The sequence below is a fragment of the Pseudopodoces humilis genome, chromosome 4 (assembly GCF_049639895.1).
Source record: "Pseudopodoces humilis isolate 2021_Gansu_Grassland_sample_001 chromosome 4, ASM4963989v1, whole genome shotgun sequence".
In the NCBI taxonomy this organism is placed as follows: Eukaryota; Metazoa; Chordata; class Aves; order Passeriformes; family Paridae; genus Pseudopodoces; species Pseudopodoces humilis.
The window spans coordinates 42,455,585-42,481,968 of record NC_142203.1 but is presented as its reverse complement, the minus strand read 5'-3'; the positions used below and the strand labels follow the sequence as shown (position 1 = coordinate 42,481,968).

Genomic DNA, 26,384 nt, shown 5'->3' with positions numbered 1-26,384 from the left:
GCCTCGCGCGCCACGCGGCGGCCGCGCCAACGGCGTCGGGCGCGGCAGCGGCGGTAACTACGGTAATGCAGTGCTGAGCAGTACCGAGTAACAGGGGATAACAACAGGTAACAGCGGATAACAACGGGTAACGACGGGTAACGCTGGGCAGTGGCGGTTAGCGGCGCCTAACAGCGGTAACGGCGGGCCCGCGGCGCGGAGGGGCAGCGGGGTGTCCGCGGAGCTGGCCGTAGTCGGTTCAGGGAAGGCGGGGCCGTCGGGGCTGTTGTGAGTGCGGGAGGGACTGGCTGGTGCCTGCTCCCGGGCGCGTCTTGGGAGCCCGCGGGGTGGTGGTGGACAGCGCAGCCCTGTGTTGATGCCCGCTCAGTGGTGTGCGGTCTGAAGTGGCTCCCTGAGTCGGTGTCGGTCTTGAGTGGGTGCAGCATAAAAGCCCCGCTATTTTTACCCCGGGGCTAACCGGAGCTGTGTGTAGCTGGGTGCTGTGTAACATCCTTAAAAGGAGTTGTGCCGCAGGTCCAGTAAAGGGTGCCTGGCCCCTGCAGACCCCCAGGCCGCGCTTCGCAAGGCGCCAACCCCGAGTGAGCGCGGCTCGGCCTCCCCGGTACCCCGCAGGCCGGCGTGTGGCCGTGGCTGCTGCTGGCAGCGCTCTTGGGTGCCATCTGTTTTCCCACCGTACAAATTTGGCCAGCTGGTTATTTTAATCGCTACAAACGCATATAACTTCCTGAAAACTCCTAGCGTGGAGCTGGAATTTTCAGTTTTACTGTGTGCTGTATTTCTTGTAATTTGTCACCCGCTAGTGTGATAGTGGATCCGTACTGAGTAATTATCGTCTGCATACATTCTCAGAGCCAGTCAGGATAGTCTCAGGTGATGTCAGATTGGTGGTATCACTGCCTTCAGTGCAGAAGAGTTCGAGTTTATATAGTTTTCCGTTTGGAAAGCGCTGTGGGTCTGATTAGTTTGTCTTTTTTTCTCCTTTCCTACAAGTGGGTTAAACTTCAGTGGTAGGATCAGGAGCGCCTTCCTTTAGTTAGAGGTATGGTGTTAAGATGTTGCAGTGAAAGCCCCCATGAAAAGAGTATTGCTTAAGTTTAAGCCGGAGAAAAAAGGCTAATATTTTGCTCATTGATACATCACCAGAAGGCATTTGGTGCCTTGAAACTTTTGGTCCTTTTCTGAATCTGAAGCGTTGGATTATAATTCAGTCACTACTGTTATGGTCGCCACAGTGTCGTTATTAAATGCTGGTAAATCAGAGCTAAAAAAAAGTAAAAGGGTGTGGTGGAACTTTATTATTAGAGCTTATATTTTATGAATATTGCATTTCCAATAATTTAGATGCTAACGATATTTTTTTTTTTACTAAATTATGCTTTTACAGATGGCTGTCCTCACGTGCTTTTATCTGTCCAGTAACTTGTCTTAATTTGACATACAGAATACTTGAGAAGATTTATTAACTCTTTCTACTCTGTGACAAATAGGAAAAAAAGTTTGCAATGTGAACAATGTTTGATAGCCTGTGTGGAATACTTAATTCCACCTTGACTATAAATAAATTTACCTTCTAAGTGTACTGACAAATGTTCCTATTTAGTCTGTGGAATTACTTAACCCTTAATAGCTATGTCATAGCAGTATTTAGAGATTCGGCTTGGAAGTTAGTAGTGGTTTTCTATGTGGGTACTAAAGTATAACAAAACCTTATGCCTGAAAAGTGGTTACTGAATTTTATTGGGATGTATATATCCAGTATGCAGTAGCAAAAATATTTAGGCAATCAAATTTTATTATGTATGATGAGAGTTGAGACTTTTAAATTCTTTTAAACTCTGAAGTAGCAGAGAAGCTCACAAGTAGTTCTGTATGTTTCTCTTGATGTTGAGTCAGGGAGTGTCCAAGGCTTTTGGGCAGACCTTGACTATATAAAGTCAAATCTTAAGATGAAAACAAGATTTTTACAACAGTCAGTGCTTAATGATCATGGATTTTGTTTCTTGATATACCTGTTAGCGTGGGGAGGAAAAAAAATACAGATCACTTGTTTTTTGATGTCTGGGTTTTTTTTCCCCAGCCCTTTACTCATTCAGCTTTACTTGCACAGGTAGTGCGTGTCATAAGACATAGGGTTTTTAGCTACACGTTAAAGATGTGCAAATGCTATACAATATCCAAGAACATTTCCATGTTTTGGGTATGTGTGTTGAATTGGCACTGTGATGCAAGATAGTTTTATATTGAAAAAAGTTTATATATTTCTTCCTCTTTCTTACTTTAGAGAGAAATTTATCACATAAAAGAAATGATTGAGTCAGTCAAATTAAGAAGACAGTGCATGCTGGATTTCTACTCCTATTATGAACATCTTTGTGAACTTCAAGGCTCTCTCCCACTGAAATCTGTGAAGGCTAACATGACTCGTGGTGCTGTTAATCTAATAGTAGATCACATTAAAGCTACTGATTGGGCACCACTTCTTAATGCGCTCAGGCATAATAAGACTCTGACTTCTATTGGAATAAGAAGTTTACATCACCACGGTCTTGAAGAATCAGGTCTGTATAAAAGATAAGTATGTTGGTGTATGCATGTTAGAATTCTTTGCATAAAACTTCTGTGTGATTGAATACATGGGGGGAGGAATTGTTACACCTGAGGAATTATTTTAATTTAAGAAAGTACACAAAAAAGGAAGGTATGATTATAATTGCTTTTAAGCCAATAGGGACTAGATTTTACTGACGTGTACTTTTTGTTTTTCAGTAGGTATTGAAAGATACAAAACTCATTTTAAAAGGAGAATTCCAGCAACTCTATCAAAAGACTTGACTGGCCAGCTATGCAAAGCTGTGAAAGGCTGTCTCAGTATATCAGATGTACTAAAAAATTTAGACCTACAGGGTTTGCTTCTGAGGGAAAGAGACCTAGCACTTTTAACAAAGGTGAGAATGTAATAATATACAAATAAGTGGAATATATGCCCAGAACACAGAACAGTAGCGAGTAATCTTTCTAAGTATTTGTTGCAGACAAGGATATTTCTGTTCTAAGATACCTTTGTGTAGTCTTTACATATATATATGTATATAGAAGGATTCTGCTGAGACATTTATTGTAACCTAGTCTTAACTGAATGTGTCAGAGTCCCAAGGCTTGTTAGAAAGATCTTAGCAACATCCCCGCCATGTGCTTGAGGCATATGACATACGTTCATGACTGAAACCACTGTGTGTGTTTGTGATAGAAGGGAAGTTGTGGGACACCAAGGAGATAAAAACTGGTCTTCAGATGTGTTACTGAAAAGCTCCAATTTGCTTGTGAGTGGTTTCTGGGAAGGGAGGTTGCTGATGGTTGCCCACAGGCAAGCTTCCTCTGTGCTAAAGAAATGAACCTACTTAAATTGAACTTTTGCTTGTTTTGACCTTCATCTGAATCACCTGGAGTTTCTTGTAAGGAACAGACTTGGGTGACTTGGTGTTTTTGGGTTTTTTTCCTTTTTTTTGCTTTTCAAGCTGGATAACAACATTGTTTCTTTTATTCTTAAGGGCTTGGCCACAGCTTCATCCCTGGAGAGTGTCTCTTTAGCCCACTGTCCAATTGGAGATGGAGGGTTGGAAAGTAAGTTCACAATCAAAACCTATAAATATACTTTGATCTTTTTAAGTTTCCCAATAGATAAGCAAATTTCTCAGTATTTCCGTTCCGGTTTTAAATTTATCCATGGAAATGAAAATGACAGTCTTCACTTTATTCTGCATAACGCAGTAGCATTTGAAGACTTGAGTTTCTTCACTTCAGGCTAGTAAATAGCTATACTACTTTATAGTGATGTTTATGCTTTTAAATAAAACAGCATTCTTACTTCTTTATTCTTACCTGATTTTCTTAAGTTTCTGTAAGTAAACTGAAATCATTATGTTACAGCTCGTTCAGATAGTCTTTGCTGAAAATTTGCTAGAACATTCCTGAATATATACTAGAAATGTATAAACTTAGAATACATTTAAGTGTATTTAAAATATACTCTGTATTTCAGCACTAGTTGTTTGTCAAAGCTTTTGGCTGTTAAAGCTGCCTCTTAATAGGCCGCTGAAAGAGTGTGTTCTAATAATATGAATAATATGAAATTGTGTGTAAATAACATGCATGCTTTTGTTTTCTTCAGAAATCTGTCAGAGTATAAAGAATACAGCTACTATCAGATTTGTAAACTTCACGGCATGTAGCCTCACGTGGCGAGGGGCAGAACATATAGCAAATTTATTAAAGGTAATGCAGTCAGCTTTCTTAGAACGGAGTGTTTGTAAGAACTTAATAAATTTAATTTTTTACTTTTGTGTTAAAGCCCAAAATCCATTAAGGCACTTAATGAGGAGCTGATGTGAATACCAAAATTAAGTGTACGTTTTTACAAAAGCTGTGCCTTTATATGACAAAAGTAGCTTAGTTTACTGGTGTGGGATTTAAATTCGCTGTTTCTTAGAAAAAAACATAAAGAATGGAGTAAAGTGTTTTCTTTAAATGAGGACTAGGCTTGTAAATGTCTGACACCTGTTTTGGGGGTGCTTCTTTCATTATCGCTAATTATGAGAAAAAAATATCAAGTATTCTTAGGCACTGGGTAAGAATAGTCAAGTTTACAGTTTAGAAGCTACTGACTAATTAATTGATCAGTAGTCTTCTGCCTAGTGCTATGTTTTAAATAGCGTTAATTGTGATTCGACATAATTTTATAGTATGTATTTATGTCAGTGTGCCTTGAAAGTGTCTGTCAAAAGAAGGTGATAAATGCTTTGTAGCCAAGTTTAATAATTTGCATTGCAAACTGGGCAGTCACAACAAATGAGTTACTGGTAAGGTTTGAGAATTAGTTATGTTCCTTGAAATCAGGAACGGTGTACTTATACCAGCATATATTTCTTATACCAGCATTCAAGCCACTTGATTTAAGAAAGGTAACTTGTGATCATGTCATCAGTTATGACTTTGCCATTGCAATTATTAACAGCTTCTTTGTTTGCAAAGCACCAGGCAATAAGAAGACACGGTGAAGCTTGGGCTGAAAGCCTACGTTACAGGAGACCTGACCTTGAATATATGTCAGGTTTGAGGAGGATTACTTTGAACTGCAACATGCTTGTTGGAGATAGAGGAGCAAGTATCTTGGCAGAGTGTCTAGGAGAGGACCTTTGGCTAAAAGGTATTACGAAGTCCTTTCACTAATGAATAGCAGAGTAATTCAGGAGCTTCCTTATATAGTAATTATAAACATATTGATGTACACATATTGAGATATTCCATATAGCATAGAACTTTGCCTACACCAGCAAATTCTCTGTGTACTTCATGTCTGGATATTACTAGTTGCTGTAATGATGTCTGCAAGATCTCCATATTTCTATATCCCTACTACTGTCTCTTATACTACTGCATCTCTTAAAATATAGTAGTGTCAGGCAGAAGACTTAAAATTGTCAGTTGTAACAATTTTAGCCAGAGGAGTAACTCACTCTGTAGCTTGGAAAGAGTACAATTTTTTCCAAAGAAATCTCTCTTCCTCTTTATAAATACCTGAATACTGTTGTATTATCTAATATTGTCCTTCATTATTTTTGAGAATGAATTTGTTCTGCAGTATATCTGTTACTATATCTAGTAATTATACAAAATTACTAGTGGTGCTGATGTAAATCATAGCATTCTGTATGTGGAATAAAATACCTGTTTTATAGCTCTGTTTTATAGTTTGAGGCAGGTCTACAGATAACATCCATAGTAATGGAAGAGGATCAGATTAGGGAATAGTTAAACTGTACAAACAGCAGTCCATAGACCTTAACGGGATGCATTTACAAGTGCTGAGGGAGCTGGCTGATGTTATTTTGAGGCCACTCTCAGTAGTCTTTGAAAGATCATAGTGATTGGGAAGGGGGTGCCTGAGGACTGGAGGAGGATAGCTAATGTCATGCCTATTTTCAAGAAGTTTGTGAAGAAGGATCCAGGAAACCACAGACCAGTCAGTCTTACTTGGATCCCTAGAAAGGCAAGGATGTGCTGCCATCCAGAGGGACCTCATCAGGCTGGAGAACTGAGCTGGTGGGAACCTGATGCAGTTTGAGAAAAGGAAATGCAAAGTCCTGCAGATGGACACGAATAATCCTGTGCACTAGAACATGCTGGGGCTGTGTGGCTGGAAAGCAGCTCTCCTGGTTCATGTTCTATGAAATGGAGGTTTTCAGCAGGATTAATTTTTTTATGTATCAACTATTAAATTTAATTACTAGCTAAATGCAGTACTACCTCCACTGATTTTTTTTTTTTTTTTTTTTTCCCTCCTTAAACATTTTAGCACTTGATTTGCAGCAGTGTGGAATATCCAATGAGGGAGCCAGGTCATTATTAGCTGCTCTTCAAGCTAATACAACATTAGTGGTACTTGACATAAGAAAAAATCCATTAATTGGTATGTATCTGTGTCTGCATTTATTCTCTTTCTGTGTTTGTTGGGTTTTTTTTTTTTTCTTCTTCAGTAACTATATGGGGAAATGTAAATTGCTTTTAAAAAAAAAGAACATGCCACAGTAATTTGCTAAATGTTTTTTAAATTGGTAAACAAGCAGGGTAGGTAATGTGTACTTACTGCTCAATGATCTGTTGGTTTGCATAAAGAGTTGTCTTTTACAGAAAATTCTTAATAAAGTGTTTTAATTAATTTTAGGTCATGTTCTGATGAAAAAAATTATTGAAAGAGCTCTTAAGAATGGAAACAGTGCTGATTCAGAGGTATGCTTTACACATTTTGGAATGAGTTTGGGGTTTTCTTTGTAACTTCCATTGCAATTTTTTTTAAAGGGTGACTTCTTTCAGAATGAATCTAGAACAACTATTTTAGTTCTAAACAGAACTTTGACTCAGTATAAATAAAAAAACACTGTCTTAGGGAAAACCTAAAATTACTGTGATGAACATGTTACTGTATTGGGCTTTCTGTATGATTTCTTATGGAAAAGCTGTCAGATGTAATAAAATCTGGATATACATTTAATAGAAGGAAAAATGGAAATGTGTGTGTATTTGAGCATTACCATAGAAGGTTAACTAAATATTGCTCCAGGACTGCTGTAGGGCTTTCTACTACATGTGTCCTTGCCGACATGGTAATAATAACTTCTAATTAAAAAGTAAAGAAAACTACAGTTTAAAATTTATCACTTTATTGATTTTAAGATGTATTTCTTGTCTTTAACTTCTGTAACTAATTTTTTTTTTAAGTTGCTCAAGACTGTCCTTCCCAATGCAGGCTGTCTATAAGAACAGAGTTCAGTTAAAGTGCAGTACCCCATTTCACCTTTGTCTAACAGTCCACACAGAGTTCACAGTAATGTGCATAAACTGAGTATCTAGACATTTATGATTATGTATACCATTGAAATGTACAGAAATCTGATTCAGTTATCAAAGCAGTCCCAGCAATCCCCGTCCTTGTGTTGTAATCTAATGCTCTTTGGGGTTTTGAAAAGACTAAATAAAGACAGAGCTGTGGATGTGTAGGGACACTCTAATAAACTGAAAATTCATGTATAGAATTTCTGGAGGATTAAGATAGTTCCCCACTTCAATCACTAGAAGACCTTATTTGAGAAGTTGATGCTGGTTATGAAGAAGTACTCTTTCTGCTTGGCAGATGCAGTCAAAACTTGCAAAATGTCATAGGGATTACATGAAAATAACATCTGCGTGGAAGAGTTAAAGATAATTGGAAAGTGAAACAATGGAAAGAAGCAACTCTGGGAAATCTGCTTGACTCAAGCAGAGTCAAGCAGATTTCCCAGATCTTGAAATCCAGGATCACTTGACTCAAGACATTAGTTTTAGAATTCTTCATACTTCATTAACGACATGGATGAAGAAATATTGGCCACTGGATTTCTAAGTAGCTTTGCTTCTTCTGCCAGTCACAGCTGTCTTTCCTTCCATCCTGCTTTGTGCAAAAAGCAGTTGGTTGTTTTTCAGTAGCATGTAGTTGATTCCCTTAGCTGTTTTTTTAGGTTTTCAAGAAGAATTGTCTACTGCTAATTGATGCCTTTGCTAAAACAAAAGCTACATATTTTAGCAGCTCTATGTAGCAGTATAGTGAGCTGTAATCATAGATATGACAAAGTGCAATAGGTGGTGAAAGTTTGTGTAGTTTCTGAGAGACTGAATAAAATAAGGGAAAATCCATTGAAGGTGTCTACAAAACAGGATGCTTTCAAAGTATTCTTTTTGTATTTTGGTGTCTTTATACTTGGATACTTAGATGTACAACAACAGTAGTAGGCATCCAGATGAGACAGGCTATGGGCTAGATGAACTTTAGGTTTAACCTAGTAAAGCTGCCCTTTTAGGTGTCTTGTAAAACAAAATTAAAATGACTTCTGATTGTAGAAGCTTGTAATTTAATTTTACTCTTTCTGGGTGTGTTCTAGTTTAAAATGATGCACAGGGACTAGATCCAGCTGGAGACGCAGCAAAATTTGTACAAGGATTAGCTGAGTCCAAAGTGAAAAGAAAAGGTTTTTATTGACAATGATAAATTTGGATTAAACTTGGTTGGTTAGAGCACAGTAGTGGGTGGCATTTTGATCATTCTGATGCTTTAGATGGAAATAGCTCTGGTGTACTGTTCCTAGTTACTCTTATGTTGTGGGATGTAGGGCTTTGTGAGACAAGTTTTGTGTTAATGTCATCTGTATTTTCTTCAATGACTACTTCAGCACTAGACCCTATATTAGTGATACACACTGAAGGGTAAGTGCAGGGTAATTTTAGAATATCTACCAGGAGTAATTAAACATTTTATCAGGGCAAGGAGAGCCTTTAGGAATAGAGCTGTTGCTGTAAGGAAATGAAGTTTGAAGTACAGTTGTGGCCTTTGATCACCACTGTCTCTTAGTTTTAGTTCTGGGCTTTTACTTTGTAAGGATGAATTTTCATTACAGGCAGTAAAAATAAACTTCATGTTTTTTAAAAAATTGACTTTATCAGTAATACAAAACCACATTAGGGAAGCTTTTATTACTCTGGAGAGCTTTGGCCTGAGCCAGTCATTCCTAACAAGCCAGTTTTCTGAGAATGAGGTGCAGAAGCCAAAACTGCCTCTTCATAGGGTTGGTGCTGGAGGTTTTTTGCTGTAGGAGAACTATTTTGCACAGAAGAAAGGATAATATTGGATGGGATATTGTAGTGGTGTTTTGGGAACACTTTCTGGTAATGTAGACGATCATCTGTGTTCTAATGTGGGCTTTGTGAGACTTCTGTTTTTTCTTAATTTTACAGCGTATAAAGTTTTCTTTAAGTGGCAGTGTTCTCCATATCTGACAAGCTACCTCTTTAAATAAGCACCTCTTCAACTGTCAGTTACTAAATTGATTTCTTTGTCTTTAAAAAAACCCACCAAATTCCAGTTTAAGTGGCTGATGTCTCCATCTTCCAAAGATGCTTTGAAAACTAAGCCAAAGAAAAGAACTATTGTCCTAGGAAGTGGTCGGAAAGGAAAAGCTACTATTCGTATTGGTAATTCTTTGTTTTTTCTGGCTCTGGTAAATTTTGTCTTGAAAATTTTATCTTAATGCAGAAGAACTTAAATTAAAAAATGTATGATGTGTCTAAATGTTAATATTTTATAGAACACTTGTCTTCAAAAAACAAATCCATTTCTTTTAATTATATAATGCATTTTCTGTCATCATTGGTATATGTAGGAAGCTTGCTTTTGTTTTTAGAGCTGCTAGATATATGGCTGGAAAAATGGTAGGATATGCTGGCTTTAAAATGCGTGGAAGCATTGCATGTATTTGTTCTGTGTCTCCACAAGTTTTCACTTCTGAGAAGCCTGGCAGTAGTGAGTTATCACGTTCTCCTGCTATTGGAACCTTTCTGTAGCAGGCTGTCCTCTGCCAGAACAAACATACATTTTTTAACTAATGTACAAAACGTACTAATGTACAAAAAGATTTTTTTTTTAAAACTTCATGTAAACCTAATATAAATAGTATGTTTAAAGTAACATAGGTATCTTGAACATTTATAATTAAGTAGTGATAGCTCCAATACGCGCTTTTCAGTAAGCTGCTAAAAAATTTCACTGTAATACATGTCACTGTCTCTCGTCTTGCTTTAGTTATCTGGAAGCAGAGAGGTAAGCATGACCCAAAAGAAATCTTTGTACAAAGAAATGTTGGTGATCAGGGTGGTGGGGGGAGAAAAAAATGCCTGGCAAGTGTGGAGGGTTTTGTGGTTTTTTGTTTGGCTTTTTTTCTGTTTTGGGGTTGTTTGTTGTGTGTGGGTTTTGTATGTGTTTTAGGGTTTTTTTCAAGAGAAGGAGGGAGTCAAGGTGAAAACTATCCTGTGTTCGTTGTGTTCAGAATTAATTGAGATTTTGAATCTCATTAACTAAGTTATGCATTTCTATACCATTACAAAATCAGTTATTTTATTGATGTCAGAGAAACAATAACCTGTGTTCTCACTAGTTTAACTGTAGGAAATATAAGGTAATTAGTTTTCTAGACTTAACAGTTTCTGGCTTTGAGAGAACGTGAGGTAGAGTGATCATCCAAATTAGATTTCTTTGCTGAGTCTATTTTGATGCTGTATGATTTAAGCAAAAACAAAAAGATCAGACTAGTGATTTACTTACTAGAAAATACACATTTTCTTATTAGTGAAGGGAAGAGATTGCTGGTGTCATGTCCTGTAAAAGCGATCTGAATGAGTACTGACTTAATTTTTAATTACTTTTCCCATAAATAAAATAATGTTCTTCACTGTAAAGCCACTAGAAGGCAATCTGAAGCACACGTCTACTGTCTACATGGATGGTCTAAATTCTGACGTGAGACAATGGAATTAGGTGTCTGAAGTTAGTAATGTGAATAAACCCCTTCTGCTACAAAACTTTGTCTCTTTTGAAAACCAGCTTGTCTTGCATCAGCCTAACAGCAGTTAAGTATACCAGTTTATAATCAGAACTTTTTGGACACTTAAGCAAAATTAGACTGAATGGCAGATTTCCTACAGTCCTTTCTATTACATTGTAAATTTTATGAACAGGAAGCTGTGAATTTGTATGTGAATAATAAGGTATAATGAATTCTCTTTTCTTCTGATCTTGCTCTTCAATACAGGATCATCATCTAAAAAATCTGTAAATCCTGGGAAAAAAAATTCCACTGTGAGAGAGAGTTACGCACCAAAACCACTACCACCAGGCACAAAGGGCTTCCTTCCGTGGCGGACTGCAGAACGTGCAAAGAGATGCAGGTGAGGTTTTCATAGTAGAAGGGAAAACAGTAAACTTGCATGACAAATACAGTAGAGAGCAATGTTTGCTTTTTAAAATAGGATTTGAAATTTACATACAGAATGTCATTATCGTTTTTTCTGTTGGTATAAATTTTGAGGATTTTACATAGATTCTTCTCTAGCAAGTATTTAAAATAAACAAAAAAGCATGGTAGCCGTAGAGTTATTTATATGCAACAAAAAAACCTCACCACAACCAAACCTACCTTGTTTTACTTATAACAAGATAATGAATAATATCTGTTATTATTAATTATTAATGTATTAAACAAATATAAATTATTGATATATAATTATAGCTCATATATTATAATACAACTATATAATTACATATTATAATAAAAATATATAGTTGTTATAACAGAAATAAAATTACTATTGTTAATAATAATTTATCAGATGTATCATAGCTGAAGAGGCAAGTAAGCATTCTAAATTTGTAGTATAGTTGCTTTGAGATATCCAGTTCGAGGTGCTTAGGTATTTACCTGCCTCTTTTTTCTGCTTCACCTTACCCAATACCCCAATTATTGTGATCATCTAAGAGCTCTAAGTTAAAACTGAAACAAACTTACACATGGAAGCTGTCTCTTGAAACAGAAGTTTTGATTTTGTTTTTTTGGGTGTTTTTTTGTTTGTTTGTTTGTTTTAATCTATTCCTTAGATCTTGGCCTCTCAAAATGGAGACTATATAACTATTTGAACAAAAAAATTACTTAATGCTCTATGGCAACTGTGGTTATTAAGCTTGTTTTTCAAAATGCTGAATACCAAATTCTCCTGTTGACTTTAGTTCAAAATAATTAACTGAGTAAGACGCCTATTGAAGATAATTAATTTTAGCATCCAGTAGTGTTGCTCTAAGTCATAATTAAGTAGGGAGTTCTAATCAAAATGACAATGTAATGAGGCCTGAAGGGATATAGTGCAGTGTCTGATGCTGTTTATGTACTCCATCTATCCTAAAATCTTGTGTTTGGAACATTATAAACTCACTTTCCTCAGAAGTATGCTTTTCTTTTTTCCTCTAACTTCAGAGGTGGGGCAGTGGAATGTGCTGGAGAATTGCCATTGAAGATTCAGGTACTGTTTCTCTCACATAATGGTTTTGTTTTTAGTGGGTAGATGCCTGAAAAAACAGGAAAGTGTTACCAACAGAATCTCATTGTCTGAAAGCTAAGACTGGAACATACTGTTAAAGATTGTCACTCATAAAAGTGAGAAAAGGTAGTTTACATCAGCATTTGGTTGAAGCTTCTTTCATGCTTAGGTTACTTCCATTTCTGTCTCTGTATCTTTTGGTTTCCTAGTCCTATGCACTAGCTGAGTTGGAGTGTAGGCACAATCCCTCCGTAGGCAATCAGAATAGCTAAAAGCGTTTTTCTCTGAAGGCTTTGTACCATCTTTTCTGTCTTGGATTTGGATTATATGTACTTGTTTTTGTACCTGTGAGCTGCTCTAGTAAACCTACCAGGAGAAGAAAAACCCCATCTTTCTTCCTTCTCCTTTGGATTTCGTTTCCAACACAGAAGAATCTGATGGCTGCAGAAGCCACCAATTATCCTCTGCTCTGGTGTAGGCTTCCCATTGACTCCAGTCCTTTGGAAAAATATGGGCTGGCACAGGATGCTCGTGGGCAGCAGCTCCTTTGACCCATCCCTCAGCTCTGACACGGGTCTTCCCTGGCTGGAATGAGGGTATTGGTTCCACCATGGAGCACCTCTTCCTGCTCCATGGTTTTCCCTCCACATTTTCTCACTCTTTTTGTTCCTGCTTCTTTTGTCTGTCTGACATTTTTTGCCTTGCAATGGGTCAGCTGGGACTGGCTGTCTTGCATGGGGAAAGCCTGGCTGTACCTTGCAGGGGCTGACTCTACTGATAAATCCTCACCACAAATACTCAACATAGGCACACACAGGATTGAATTTTTTCTGTTTTATACAAATTTATTTCAAAGTTGTATGGCTGGGAAATGTGTATACATGGTAGGGGTCTCTGGGAAACAACTGTGTTTAAATTAAGCTTTTGATATGATTTAATCTTTGATTTTTGCTTTTGATTTTTGTAATGCTATGAGTGGACATATTTTTCTTTTCTGTTGTAACTAGGGAGGTGTTCCTGTGAAAGTGACATTAGAAAGTGCCTCCACATCTGAAACTGAAGACACAGAAGATTTAGAGTATGTTATCCAGCGGCCTGATTTGGCAGAATCATTAGATAAGACAGATATAGCACAATATCAACAGTTACAGGTAAGGTTCAGTGCTTTAGACTTGATTAAGGCAAATTATATCAATTAAACCATGTTTTATTCAGAAACTTGTAATTTAACAAATAACCTGTTTTGAAGAAGTATTTCAGAATAACTTAATGCAACTGCACTATGTATAATTACTCTGTTCCAGTCTTGAATCATGGTGTGCAGATCTTTTAATCAGTGTTATTGCTTGTAGTATTTTCTTTCAAGTACTTCCTTTAAAAAAGTAATGTTATTTCTTATAGCTAAGATATAGTAATGACTGTTATGTAAAAATATCTGAAAGTGTTTGAGTTCCATTTTATATTTGAGCCCAGTAAATTTTTTCATTTGCTTTCTATTATTCTACTTCTTTGATACTTAAGAAACTTAACAGTAGTGAAACAGTAGTGAAACAGTAGTGAAACATTTCTAGAAATGTCTTGACTGAGAATGTTCTTAGAAAAGAAAGGGGTGGAAAAAAAGATACGTATCAGTGGCTCAGTAATGTTGCAGAGGTAATCTAGCACTATTATAAGGTAACACCCTCAGGCAGAATAACTGAGTTGTTTCTGAAGTGTTAAGATTTGAATTCTGTTTGGAGAAACCATTGATTACTTCTGTAAGTAATATCTACAGTCAGTCTGGGTTTGCTGGTTGTTGTCAGAGCACCCTAGTGGGTGAATGTGCTGTTCACATGTGTAAATATTGGACTGTGTACCTGTCTTTGTCTAAGAGGAGTGAAGTTAAGCTTTAACTTGCTAGGTATAGCAGTAGTTGGAATGTTTAGGGTGGGATAGAGTTGTGGAAAGCAAAAGGACTGTACAAATACTTCATAAATAACTACCAGCCTTTTCATCTGTGTTCAGGAAGATTTCAAGGTTTTCACATGTTGTTGGAACTTAGTTTTGTAGCAACTTTTGATGTCAGTGTGCAGTGTATTGACATTGCACTGTGTCATGGCTTCAACGCTTACCAAGAGCATTGTGTCTGAAGTCATAGAATTCCATACCATGTGCGAATTGCTCCAAAAACCTCTATGAAGGAACTACTGTGCTTGCAGAAATTTCGCTTTTGATGTATTTATTTTTGGTGTTTGGAGAAGGAAGAATATTGTATTTAGGACACACGGCAGAGGCAGGCAGTGTTTTGTGCTTTGGGGAAGGGTTGTCATACTAACTTAATATGTCAATATTAGCTGTAGTACTACATGTAGGGCAGCTGTAAGGAAGGGACAATTTGTGATTAAGTTGAACTTCCTTGGAGAAGACGTATAAATTCTGGCAACCTACCCAAAAATTTTGATTTTTCTGTGCTTGTAAAGGTTCAGATTTTTCTAACTTTCTGAATTTGAAGACCAAAATACTTTTTAGGCAATGGTTGCTTATCAGATAGTACCATTTAAGCAATTTACACCTGCTTTTGTGCCTCACTCATTGTTCCTGTTACCTCAACACAAAGCAGGTTTCACATTATAGCAGCATCAAACTATCAAATTGGCACCACTGAATTGTCTATTTCCCCTCTGTCAGTTATTGCCATTTCATTTGTTGCTTCAGTTTTTTTCTCTTATGCCTTTTTTCAGGGTTCTCTGATCATAAGACTGTCATTAAACAGCTGTTACTGCACAGCAGCTTGTGAAGGGAGGTGCTTGGAGGAGCTGATCCAACTGAAAAGTAGTCCAGTGTATTTGGTGGTAGCAAATACTTTCAGTAAATGGTAGCGCTAGAATAATCATGGGAATGCAGAGTGGGAATAAACAGTGAGAGGTGGGAATTCCTTTAACTGCTTTGTCAAAAAAAGCTGTCCAAACGTCTCTTGGTGTGGCTGAATGAACAGACTTTCACCTAAGTATGCACATCTTTGAGAACTTCTCTACATCCTTCTGCTCAAAAAGGGGCTTTAAGCGTACTACTTACTGAAACAAGTACTTGAGTTTTCATTAAAAAAAAGACTTAGCTAGTGAAAGCCTAATTTCTGCTTAAATGAAAAATAAGAACTGATAAATATTCTTTCCTTCCACTAGAGGGAATCAGATGTCACAGTTGGTTTTGATGAAGTGTGTAGTTGAGGTTACTCCCATACTTTTAAATTTTAACTAGGAGTTTAAATGGAGAACTTCACCTTTAATACAGTTAACAGGGCAACTCTTTCTACATCTCACTACTTTGTGAATTACAAAGAAGTAGAGATTGCACTGTAACTGTTCTTTTTAAGTATCATGCAGTCAAGTAGAAGAACATAGCTGATTAGTTACTAAATTTTTAAAGTATAATTTAATCTTTTAAACTTCAGTTTTGTACCTCTGTCTAGTGTTGAACAGACATAGTGCTTATGGTAATTCTGAGGGCTAGCTATATTTTTAGTATTTAGTTTAATCTTAAAAGTCTATCAGTGCTGTCTTTCTGGGCTATAATACTTGAAGGCTTAGTCTTGTAGTTTGGATGTACACTTTTTTAACTCTGATATATTTTAATAACTTTCTCTGCTAGAGAGCAATAGGGCATTGTGTCAACTAGAGAATTTCTTAAAAGCAAACCAAAGATTGAAGTGTACATATACTTGTAATATAATGGCTAGCTTTGATACTGCTTATGAGAAGATGCAACTGCAGTGTTCAATTTTGTTATGAATTCAGCCCGTAACCATGAAATACTATGTACATCTTGAGTGTGAAAAATCAAGTTTAAACAATACTGCAAAACATCTAAATTTCTATTTAAAAAATCATGATCATTTGATTGCTGTCTAAGTCATTGACCTTTGATGTTGCAAACCAGCAATTTGAAGAAAAAGGTCAGTGCTTTCATCTTCAAAATTATGTAAAATCCGTCCACAACAAAAATACTACGGTTTCTAAAGTAAAGTTCCTACTAGAGTTCCTACATCCTAGAAACTTCAAAATAGACATAATAATATGTACACACCTGCAGTATAAATGGAAGGGTAAGAATTCTAAGAAGACTGTGGTAGCTGTTACTGTTCTTCAAAGCTAGGTTGGGAGATTTCAGGTTGCATGTCAGGTTGTCAGTGTGGAACATTATGGTTTCTACTTTCTGTGCTGTTAGAGGTTTTATAGATCCCAGTGACTTCCACGTGTTAAAAGGTAGATGGCAGTAAGATTGTGGTATTTTTGGATGATTCTCCTTAGATTTTTGGCTCTCCACCCTGTGCCTGCAGGTTAGATAGTGCTAAATCTGTTTTGATGCTAAAATGTGAGTACGATGAAGATATGACTAGCTTTCTACTTGAAGCGTTTGCTTGGTTGATGCTAGTTAGGGATTTTAGGATTGGGCTTTACTGGAGTAGTGACAGATCCATAATCATCAGTTTGAGTGATTGTCGCTAGGAAGGCTATGTATAGAGAGTGTTCTAGAACCTGGATGTTGGATTCAGTTGCAAAAGTACTTCACAATTTATGACATCTTTGCATCTGTAGAAGGTTTCTTTTTACTATATATTTATATATATTCTATAGCACACCAGTCTTCTTAGCGATAGCTTATATGAAGTGTATGCACTTGAATAAGCTTTTGCTAGTAAACAAACTATTCCAAGCTATTTGAATCTTTGATTCTCTTTAGAAGTGGTTGATACGGTATGTACAAAAAGCAGTGTCCTTTTACAGGTATGTGCTTGTATACAGAGTGAAAGGGAGAAGTTTTATATACTATTAATTTGTATAGTCTAACCCATGGAAAATAGAATAGCTTGATAATTTGAACAATTTTGACCTTTTGAACCATAAGATTATTAAGGTGTGCAAGAACAAAAATTCGTGCTTGTCTTTCCGGTTCAGATGCTGTAATTAAAGATGATAATGCTCTATTAGGATGCAAGAAAGTGTGGTGTTGCTAGTCCTGACTACTCTTACTGAAACTGAGCTTTACTACTTAGACCCAGTAATTAAAATACAAGTTTAGGCATCTCATTAATAAGACTCAAATATATTTATTAGGTGTTTTGGGTTAATTTTTATTCTTCTTAGTTCAACACTAAACTTGGAATTGTGAAAAACTTTTTACTGAGGAACTAATGAAGCCAATTAGAATGAGTACCGTTCTTACCTTCAGAGTTTTGTATTCTTACTTTTGAGACTACAGTTCTTCAGAATTTTGTATTTGTACAGCTGTAAGAAGGAATAAAATCCTGGATAAAGAGTATAGTTGGAAAACTAGATATGGGTGTTAAGGATTTCTTATTAGAGCCCAATTTGAGCTTTTGATAATATATTTGGTTAAAAATGATGCTTGAAAAAGTGAAGGGGAAATAGAAAAGAGCATACATTCTTGATGGTTATGTCATAAGATAAAGAGATTTGGGCTGTAATTTCATGTGATCTATTGCAGTCCTACAAATGTGTTAAGTGAATCACACTTACTCCTACTCTGTCTTAATATTTTGCATCCTAGAATTATGTACTGGTAGACCTCTGTCTTGTATTTTTGAAGAATATATTTGGAATGCTGTTTGCCAGTTGTTTTTTTATTGCATGTTAGTCTGACATTTTGAGATAAACTTCATTTCACGTGTTTTGATAGTTGGAGCTGGAAGAATGCATGGAAAAACTAAAGGAAGAACAGAAAACTAGAGTAAAGGTTGAGGAACGATTACTAGAGGTAAAGATACTTAACTGTTAATGGTCTTTACTTTTAAAGGAGGCACTTGCTCAGATAATCCACTTGCTTAATTAGGAGTAATTTTCAATGACCACTAGTGTGGTAGCTTCCAGAATTTCAGTTCAAAGTCATGTGGATCATTTACTGGTCTTAAGGGCAGTGATGAAATCTGTGTTTAGTAATGTTTGTTCTACTGATACTGTTCCGGAGCCTTGAACTCCAGCTCAAGCTGCTCTTTCAATGTGTTTTATTCCTTTTCTGAAACACTTATGATCTGGGGCATCCTGATACTCGTTTTTCTCAAAGTGATTAAATCTGTTTGCAGTGTGTACACATAGATAGTTCTTCGTCTTCTGACTCACTTACCATGACTTGTGCTGAAAAGCTGTGTGTTGCAATTGTTGTTCAATTTATTCTGTACCTTTGATTTTTATGTTTTGTTTCTGCAGGCAATAACCATATTGGATGGTTTTCTGCATGTCAGTTGTTGTAAAGTGCAGTTCAGCTTTGACAAAACTGAACAACTTCTAACAGTTAAATTGCAAGTTCTTATTCCCCTCTGCTGTTGCTGACTTAAAAATATTCTTCTGCATGAATAAGCTGAATTTCTTGTATCATAGTTGTGTTTAAAGTAGCACATAGATTTGGTCCTTACATGTGATTTGGAGGGGAGTGAAAGTGGTGTTGCCTTTTGAAATATGAGCTGCAAGTGTTATCCCACAATAGAGGGAGTAGAGTAGATATTTACAGAGGACTCTGCACTTCTCAAAGACAGATTGTAGCTCTTTTGTTTAACTATCCCCATTTTTCTCCAATGTGATGTGCACCAGTGGGCTCTGCTGGGTTAGATCCTTAAATGCTTTTTTAGTCTAAACACCCCCTACAGGGTATCTTTATCAGGGCTAGGCTGGTTGGATTTAGACCTTGTCCCAGGAGGTGGAATAAACCAAATAGCATTAATCTCTAATTAGTTGCTTATTTATCAGCTATGGTGCATTACATAATCTGTAATTTTTTCGTCCTCACATAAAAAATATAAGACAGCCTGTGGTAGTACTTGACTGCATAGTTGTAGCCTTAAATGAGTGAGTTAGCACAAAACCTTGTATATCCTGCAGTTATCATGCAGTTTTCAGTTCCATTTTGTTGATTTGATTAATGGTCTATGTCAAGAAAAATGGAATCATCTTAAACTTTCAGTTTTGGGATGCACAGTGCAGGGGAGAGGTAAGAGTAGTATGCATTCCTGCAATACAGAGGGGTGAATATAAGGAGGACATTGACATTCATTAAGGTTTTTCTACTAGTAAAATAAATTCTTTGGTGTTAACATGTCATACAATACATGCAAAGTAAAAGCATAAGAAAGCTAAATTTTTCTGCTTGTGGTTGCTCTGTAATATCCTGTGCATCACTGACAGTACGGAGCCAGTGGTTTTGAATGCCTGCAGGAATATCTATGGTAGCATAGAACTGTATCTGTGGATAAGCAAACCTGCACACAGCTCATGCAACAGTGCTCTGAAAAGTGTGGTACAGCAAACTCTGGATCTTGTTAAATCAGTTATTTCAGATATTCTTCTCTTTGATGCTGCTGTTTAGGCACACAGAGGTGAGGTTTGATATTCTGGCATCTTTTAAACTGAAAATGAAAGACATTTCTTTTTTTTTTTTTTTTTTATTTTTTTTTCCCTTGCATAGCTGGAAATTGAAAATGCAAGATTAAGGAGTCTAAATATCTCCCTATCCAAGGTTCTTCATTCACAGTCAGTAACCAGCATGATTTTGGAAGATGAAGGTGTTCTAGGCAGCATTGAGAGCTCTTTCCAAAAGTTTCATGCTTTTTTAGACCTCCTTAAAGATGCTGGGTAGGTTGTCACTTTAAATCTTGCTCTTTTTCCTAAGATCTTTCCAAAATTATCCTCACAATGAAGTGTGCTGCCTGCTACCCCACCAGATTTCTAGGTCTGTACTCTCAGAGAGCAAAGGAAAATAAATTAGCTGTGTACCTATTGTTTAGTCTTTTCCTAGTGGAAAAAGCATGATCTATGTGCTGTTCAGCTGAGTTCATGCATTTGTCTTTGGGAAAGGCTTTCAAGAAGCCTTTTCCAAAAGAGTAGAAAACTCCTACTAAAGCACGTTTCCAAGTCCTTAGTGAATCACCTTTGGGTCTTAGCATGCCCACAATATGAAAGGCTCAAAATGCAGTTGAATTACCTTCAGAAAGTGTCCTGTTACCTTGTGCTCTCCATTCACTAATTGAAGTATGAAAATACAGATGGATGAATCTCCAGCCTCCAGGAGGTGGTGAAATGGCCATCCCTGGAAGTGTCCAGAAAACATCTGGATGTTGGTGCTTAGGGACATGATTCAGTGATGAATTTAGCAGTGTTAGATCAATGGCAGGACTTGATGATCTTAAGAGGTCTTTTTCAGCCTTAATGATTCCATGATTCAATGATTCTAACTTACTGTAAAGTTCACCCTGAGGCTGTTTTCTAATTTTGCAACAATCAGTTTGTAGAGTTGCCATTACTACAGGAGTTTCAAACTTCTCAGGAAGGGAAAAATGCATTTTCACTATATGAAAAAAATATCTTCATATGGGCCCTATATCTATTCGTAGCAATAAGAAGCTGCTGTGAAAGTTACAGAATCCTAATCAAGAAGAATGCTTTCTCAGTAAGCTTCTATATATCGTATGCTGTGCTATTAGTTAATGACTGCAACTTCTCTCTTTTTACTGAGGCTTAAAACCTACATGTGATTGGTTTGGCCAACTTCCAAGCTGGCAGGTGACCCAACGTAATAGTATTTGTGAAGCTTGTCATCGACATGTTAGAGATTATGCAATTTGGAGATGTGCACCAGTTTCTGCTTGAATGACAGAGTTTTAATCTTTGTTCTGCCTGACATGGACTCTCATAGTCAATATGCTGCCCTGACTTCAGTGCTAACTAAGAGAGCTTCATTCTCAGCCTTGTAACACTTGTTTTGAATCTGCAGGCTAATTTGTGCAAAAACAAGAAAACACCTTCAGCTACTTGTTTTCATCTTGGTTAAGATACTTTGAGCTTCACATAAAATAACAGAAAACTATGTTCAAAGCTTTAAACAAATTCTACTTCTGATTTTGAACGTTTAGTCTTTTGAAGAGTAAGAATAGTTTTTGTGTTTTTCTATTAAACGCTTATTTTGCAGGCTTGGACAACTTGCTGTAGTAGCTGGGATAGACCAATCAGATTTTGGTATTTTGGGGCATCCACAAATGAATTCTACTCTCAGTAAGCCTGTGAACATGGTATTGGAGAAGTCTTTTGAAGAGGAAAGACAGGAACATACTGAGAATAGCAAAGTAAGTCTTTAGAAGGAATGCTAGAGGCAGTTTTACTTGATACTCTTGAATGTATTTTTCAGCTGTTAATCCCCCTCTGATTCATGAGGTTTTTACCACAACTCTTTGCTATGGCTGCATTTATACAGATCATAATAATTCAGTGATTAATGTAATCTTCTGAAGTGTTTACCACTTGGAGCACAAACTGCAGTATTTTATAATGTGTTAAACTTTGATGGTAATTGTGTTGTTTCCTAGTCTGAAATAGGAAGTTCCAATAGTGGTATGCATCCATTCGAATTGGAAAATACCATGATCAGGTTTTTCAGAAACATTTAATAATGAAGCATAGTGTTTCTAAGAAACCTGATCTTACAAGAGAGGCTATACAATGTACCTTCTGGAAACCATAAATTATCTTGTAAATAATTGCAGTGTATATGTCCAGTCCTGATAGATTTTTCTGTAGCCATGACATTAGTTTCAGGCAACTACAATTTTGTAATTGCAATTTCTAAATATTACGTAAGGTTTTAGGTTCTACTTTGTGAAATAATAGTAATCCATCTGGATTTTTCAAAGGAGATATTAAAGCTCCTGTAACAAAGAAAAAAACACAGGCTTTTTTAAAGGCTGTTAAAAATTTAGATACTGGCAGCCTATAGCTATGTCCAAGTTGAATAAAACTGTACTAAGAATCACTCTGCATTCCAGTGTTTGTTTCTTATATCCAATGTCTTCCCCTCTAACTGTTCCAATTTCCTCAAGAGCACATGAGCTCCTTAAATATAATGATAAAAATTTGGGGATTGTTTTAACAGTGTGGAGAGAATTTTCAGTTTTGCAGTTTGAAGACTCTCATTCTTACCTCCTAGTATTGGTGATTAGCTTGCATTCTTGTAGCAGCTAGATGATGTGGTATAGAGTGTTGAGACTAAACTTCAGTGGATTGCTAGTAAACATAAAGAATTGCAGGTGTTTCAGAATGATAGATGTGCTTTAAGTTTTGGCTGCTTTTGTGTAACTGATATATCCCTGTAGTATAAATTTCAAGCTAGATGTGAAACTGTAATGTGCGTGCCCTGTGTCATTATCACCCTAGTTACCTTCAGAAGCCTGTTCTGAAAGGTGATAAAGATCATGCAATTGCTTTTACCTCTGCATCTTACCTACATTAGGTAAAGACTGTTTTTTTCTGCAGACCCCAGTATATTTGGCGTTGCAAAACTCCTTTTTTTTCCTCTAGTTGTCTCAGTTTCTTCATTGGAATCTTCTGTTTCAGACCAGAGCTGGAGATGTCCAACTTCCTCCTTCTGGCACGTTTCAATCCCAGACATTTGTGAATAATGCCTTTTCATCACTTAGAGAAATAAGAGAAGTTCAAGCTGCTGGACAGCCGTATCAACCAGGTTCGTGGAAGGAAAATGAAGCTCAAATAATTAACCAAAATAAAGAGGATAAGCCTGGAAGTACTACTCCAGTATTATCTGAGAGGATAGTCAAACAAAATGAACAAGCAAAAGGACGTCACTCAGCAAGGCAGTTGACTCCCAGTCTGCATTCATTTTCTGATTCCAGTGTACAAATCAAAAGTGATGATAGCAGAATATCCAGCAGTATTCCTGGTGAAAAAAGCCAAAATTATTCCTCTAAGAAATACATCTCTGTAGCAAATGAAACAGCAACTCCAAGTAACGGAATGAGAGGAGACAAAAGTAGACTGCAGGTAGTAAATGTTAACTCTGGAACAGATACTGTAGGATCTGGGTCTGAAATACAGGAAAGTATACAAAGTGTTGCCAGCATTTGAAATGGTTCTAAAATGTTTGAACTGTTTTTTACACTTGCAGGATTAGGTTTTGGGTGTTTCAGTATAATGAGTAAGTTTTTTGTAAAGTTTTATAGACTTAATGACTTTTTAAAACATTGCATACTGCTCAGTATTCCTGTTTCATGTTTTCATTCCTTGGCACTAGATTTTTAGTTTTGAAAACACGTGATACACCTAAAATGGTACCCATCAGTTTGTAAAACATATAAGGCATTCTTGACATACGGATTTCATTATCACAGATTTTTTTTGAGCTAATAAAAGTTAATTTGAGTACTGTCTTTTTCTAGTGTTTATTTTCAGTGTATTCCAGTGGGAGTGCAGAAGTGGTTTTGGGACAAACATCAGTTCCTGCCTAACAGTGTGGGTATGACATTCTGAAGATCAGTGTTAAGTTTCAGGGTCAAAAATGAGCCCAGAAGCATCCGTATAATAAACCTTTAATACAACCATTGTTAGTGCTATGATGCAGATCGTAGAACAGCACATGTTGGAAGGAGCCTCTAGAGGATGTATAGACTAACTCATTGCCCTCAGGACCTAGGGAAATGTGAGAATATAAAACTAAGAGAATTACAATTGTTTTCAGACTCATGGTATTTACCTCTGGCATCTTGTTCTTGTCCTTGTGCTCAGGCAGCTAGTTTGAAGCTTCTGAGGCAGAATATACTTACTACATGCAGGAACTAGGCAGGATGATTTAGGCTGATCAGGGGGAAAAAACAGCCTCTAACTATTTTTTACTCAGTCATCTGCTATGTGATTTCTGGAACACACAGAATCTGTAGAAATTCCTGACTCTGGTTGCTTGACAAATACAAAAAAAAACTCATGAATCCTCAAATGCAATCCTACAGAGCAAATAGCACAAGATTACCTTAGCTATTGCAATATTGCACAAGTAATTGCACAATGAAGGTATGTTCTTTGTACAGACTTCGTCACTTCAGAATATTAGAAGGTAATACATTAATCTGTTATTTTTTATATATTTTCCCAATTGCTTGTCTAATTCTTCAGTCAGTCTTTGTGATTTTGGTTTGACTGAACAATTACATCCAATCTTTATATTCAGCGGTAAAAGGCCACCTAGTCCCTTTTAAAAGAAATTCTAAAGGTAATCATTGAGAAATGCTTGATAAAAGTATAAATTCAGAATTGGTTTATTTGTGATGTTAGGAGTTAGGAATCTGTTACTTGTCCCTAAAAATACCATGAAAAACTTAGAACAATTTATGTATTACATGCTCAAAAGCAGGTGATATTAAGTACCTTGCATGTTAAATACTTGCTTTTCAATATTTGCATTAAGAGTATGAATTACATCAGAAATCACCTTTAAAAGCAAAATTGACCAGGCAGTTTGCAATTTAGATAGGCATACTTTTTTTCAGTGAGTTAATACTTAATTTTTTTTTTTTCTCCTGTTAAATCAGAAGCATGAAGGATTCTTCATGTTACTGGTGCTATGGTATTTCACTCTAACTGTGAGAATCTGTAGTGCATAACTATATATACTTTATATATAGTTGGATCCAAAATTGGCAGAGACAATGAATTGAAGCTGCTAGGGGAGAGGTATTCTTTATAAGGCTATCATGAATACATCAGAAATTTCAAGGTTTTTTCCTAATGATTTAAAAATTCATTTGCAAAAAGTATTTTACACTTAAAAATGTATATTTTCTATATATACTTAACAGTATTCTAATAAAAAATAAAAATATTTTTATTTTAAATTACTAAAAAAAACCATTTCTACTCTGACTGTAAACTATTTTATTGTTACTGTTAATTAATGTTTTATATAATTGTCTCTGTTCCTGTTTGACATAAAAGCCTAAAATCAATAGGCCAGCTATTTGCTAGAGAACATGTTACTGTTTATTCATAAAGCTCAGTAATTTTTTCTCTTTTCACTTAGTCTTCCCAAGACCTACTCTTCACAGTTCAGAACTTCGATCTCTGAAAAACAAAATAGCCCCAAACCCTTACTTGAACCGCCCAAGTGTAATGTTTCACCAAAATTTGCTTATCTCATGAGTTTGCTGGACCAGACATCCCAAGCTGCCTCCTAAAATGCTTGCCAGGTTGCTGTGTAGTCAGCATTATTTGTCTTCTAATAATGACGTTGGTTTGTCAGCCGTGGTACCAGACAGAGAACTCGTGTACACGTGCTCTCCTTTAGTGAGCTGATTCTTTTCCAGCAGTAGTCGATCAAGGTTTTGCTGTCCAGCATAACCTGAAGTCACAATGAACCAAATAAAACTTCACTGAAAACTCTGAAACTTCACTTACACTTTTTCTTTTAATTTTTTTTTTCTATATATGCATCATAGTAAATACAGCTCTCCTTGCTTTTATGTTAATTACACAAATCCATGTTCACCTGCAGGGACTGATTTGTGGCACTTGAAGGGTCCAAATCTCTGTCAAATTGTAGAACTCAGAAGCATTCCTGGAAATCATGGTTTTGAAAGCTTATACTGGGTGACTATGAATTGATAAGATTCTATGATGGAGTTAATGGTTTTTGATGTAATTAAAACATTAAATCACGATTGCTGCTAGCAAAATACTAAAATAGGAGAAATCTCAATCAAGTACAGACAAAACTGTAATGCGACCTATACTATTTCTCTTCATTCTTTTCATCTGCAAAAGCATAATGATCCCTTGTCCACAGCAAAAAAAATCACGTTTATACATTCTTTCCAGTTTTATATATTTGCCATCAGTGCACAGTATGAAGAGGATTTTCTAAAGCTTCTGGGTGACAAGGCTTCCAGCAGAGTTGTCCTCTGATCTTGTGGGAGCTGCTATTTTTGACTCTTCTGGTTGGGCTGAGACTTCTGTGAACTAAAAACTCCAATACCTGGTATTTATACCAGTGCTCTGAGCTGATACCAGCACCAGCTTGCCTCGTTTCTATTTTTGTTCTCCAGCTCTTCGTGCCAGCATTTGAAATACTTTTTTAACTCCAGAGTTTTAATTTCCCTTGTGGTTTGTGCC

At 36.5% G+C, this 26,384-nt stretch overlaps 1 protein-coding gene across 2 annotated transcripts; it reads left to right on the top strand.

Annotated features, from left to right (window-relative positions):
- CEP78 (centrosomal protein 78) lies at positions 1-23,653 on the top strand. 2 transcript variants are annotated; one of them, XM_005522644.3, is made up of 16 exons: positions 1-107; positions 2,282-2,558; positions 2,770-2,945; positions 3,549-3,621; positions 4,169-4,272; positions 5,029-5,203; positions 6,353-6,466; positions 6,722-6,786; positions 9,450-9,558; positions 11,172-11,307; positions 12,387-12,432; positions 13,458-13,601; positions 18,127-18,204; positions 19,906-20,072; positions 21,406-21,559; positions 22,824-23,653. In XM_005522644.3, exons 2-16 carry the CDS (start codon positions 2,306-2,308, stop codon positions 23,349-23,351), a joined length of 2,322 nt encoding a protein of 773 aa, XP_005522701.1. In that variant the 5' UTR covers positions 1-107; positions 2,282-2,305; the 3' UTR covers positions 23,352-23,653. The 2 variants fall into 2 exon arrangements, with proteins under 2 accessions (XP_005522701.1, XP_087910285.1); XM_088054159.1 differs by having other exon boundaries at positions 2,767-2,945.
- The last annotated feature ends 2,731 nt before the right edge of the window (positions 23,654-26,384 follow it).

What these genes read in the sequence shown, in the direction of transcription:
- CEP78 (XM_088054159.1), top strand. Translation starts at nt 2,306, where the DNA reads ATGATTGAGTCAGTCAAATTAAGAAGACAGTGCATGCTGGATTTCTAC. An exon ending in ACCTAGCACTTTTAACAAAG is followed by an intron (nt 2,946 to 3,548) that starts GTGAGAATGTAA and finishes TTTATTCTTAAG; the next exon opens with GGCTTGGCCACAGCTTCATC. An exon ending in CACAATATCAACAGTTACAG is followed by an intron (nt 13,602 to 18,126) that starts GTAAGGTTCAGT and finishes GTGTTTTGATAG; the next exon opens with TTGGAGCTGGAAGAATGCAT.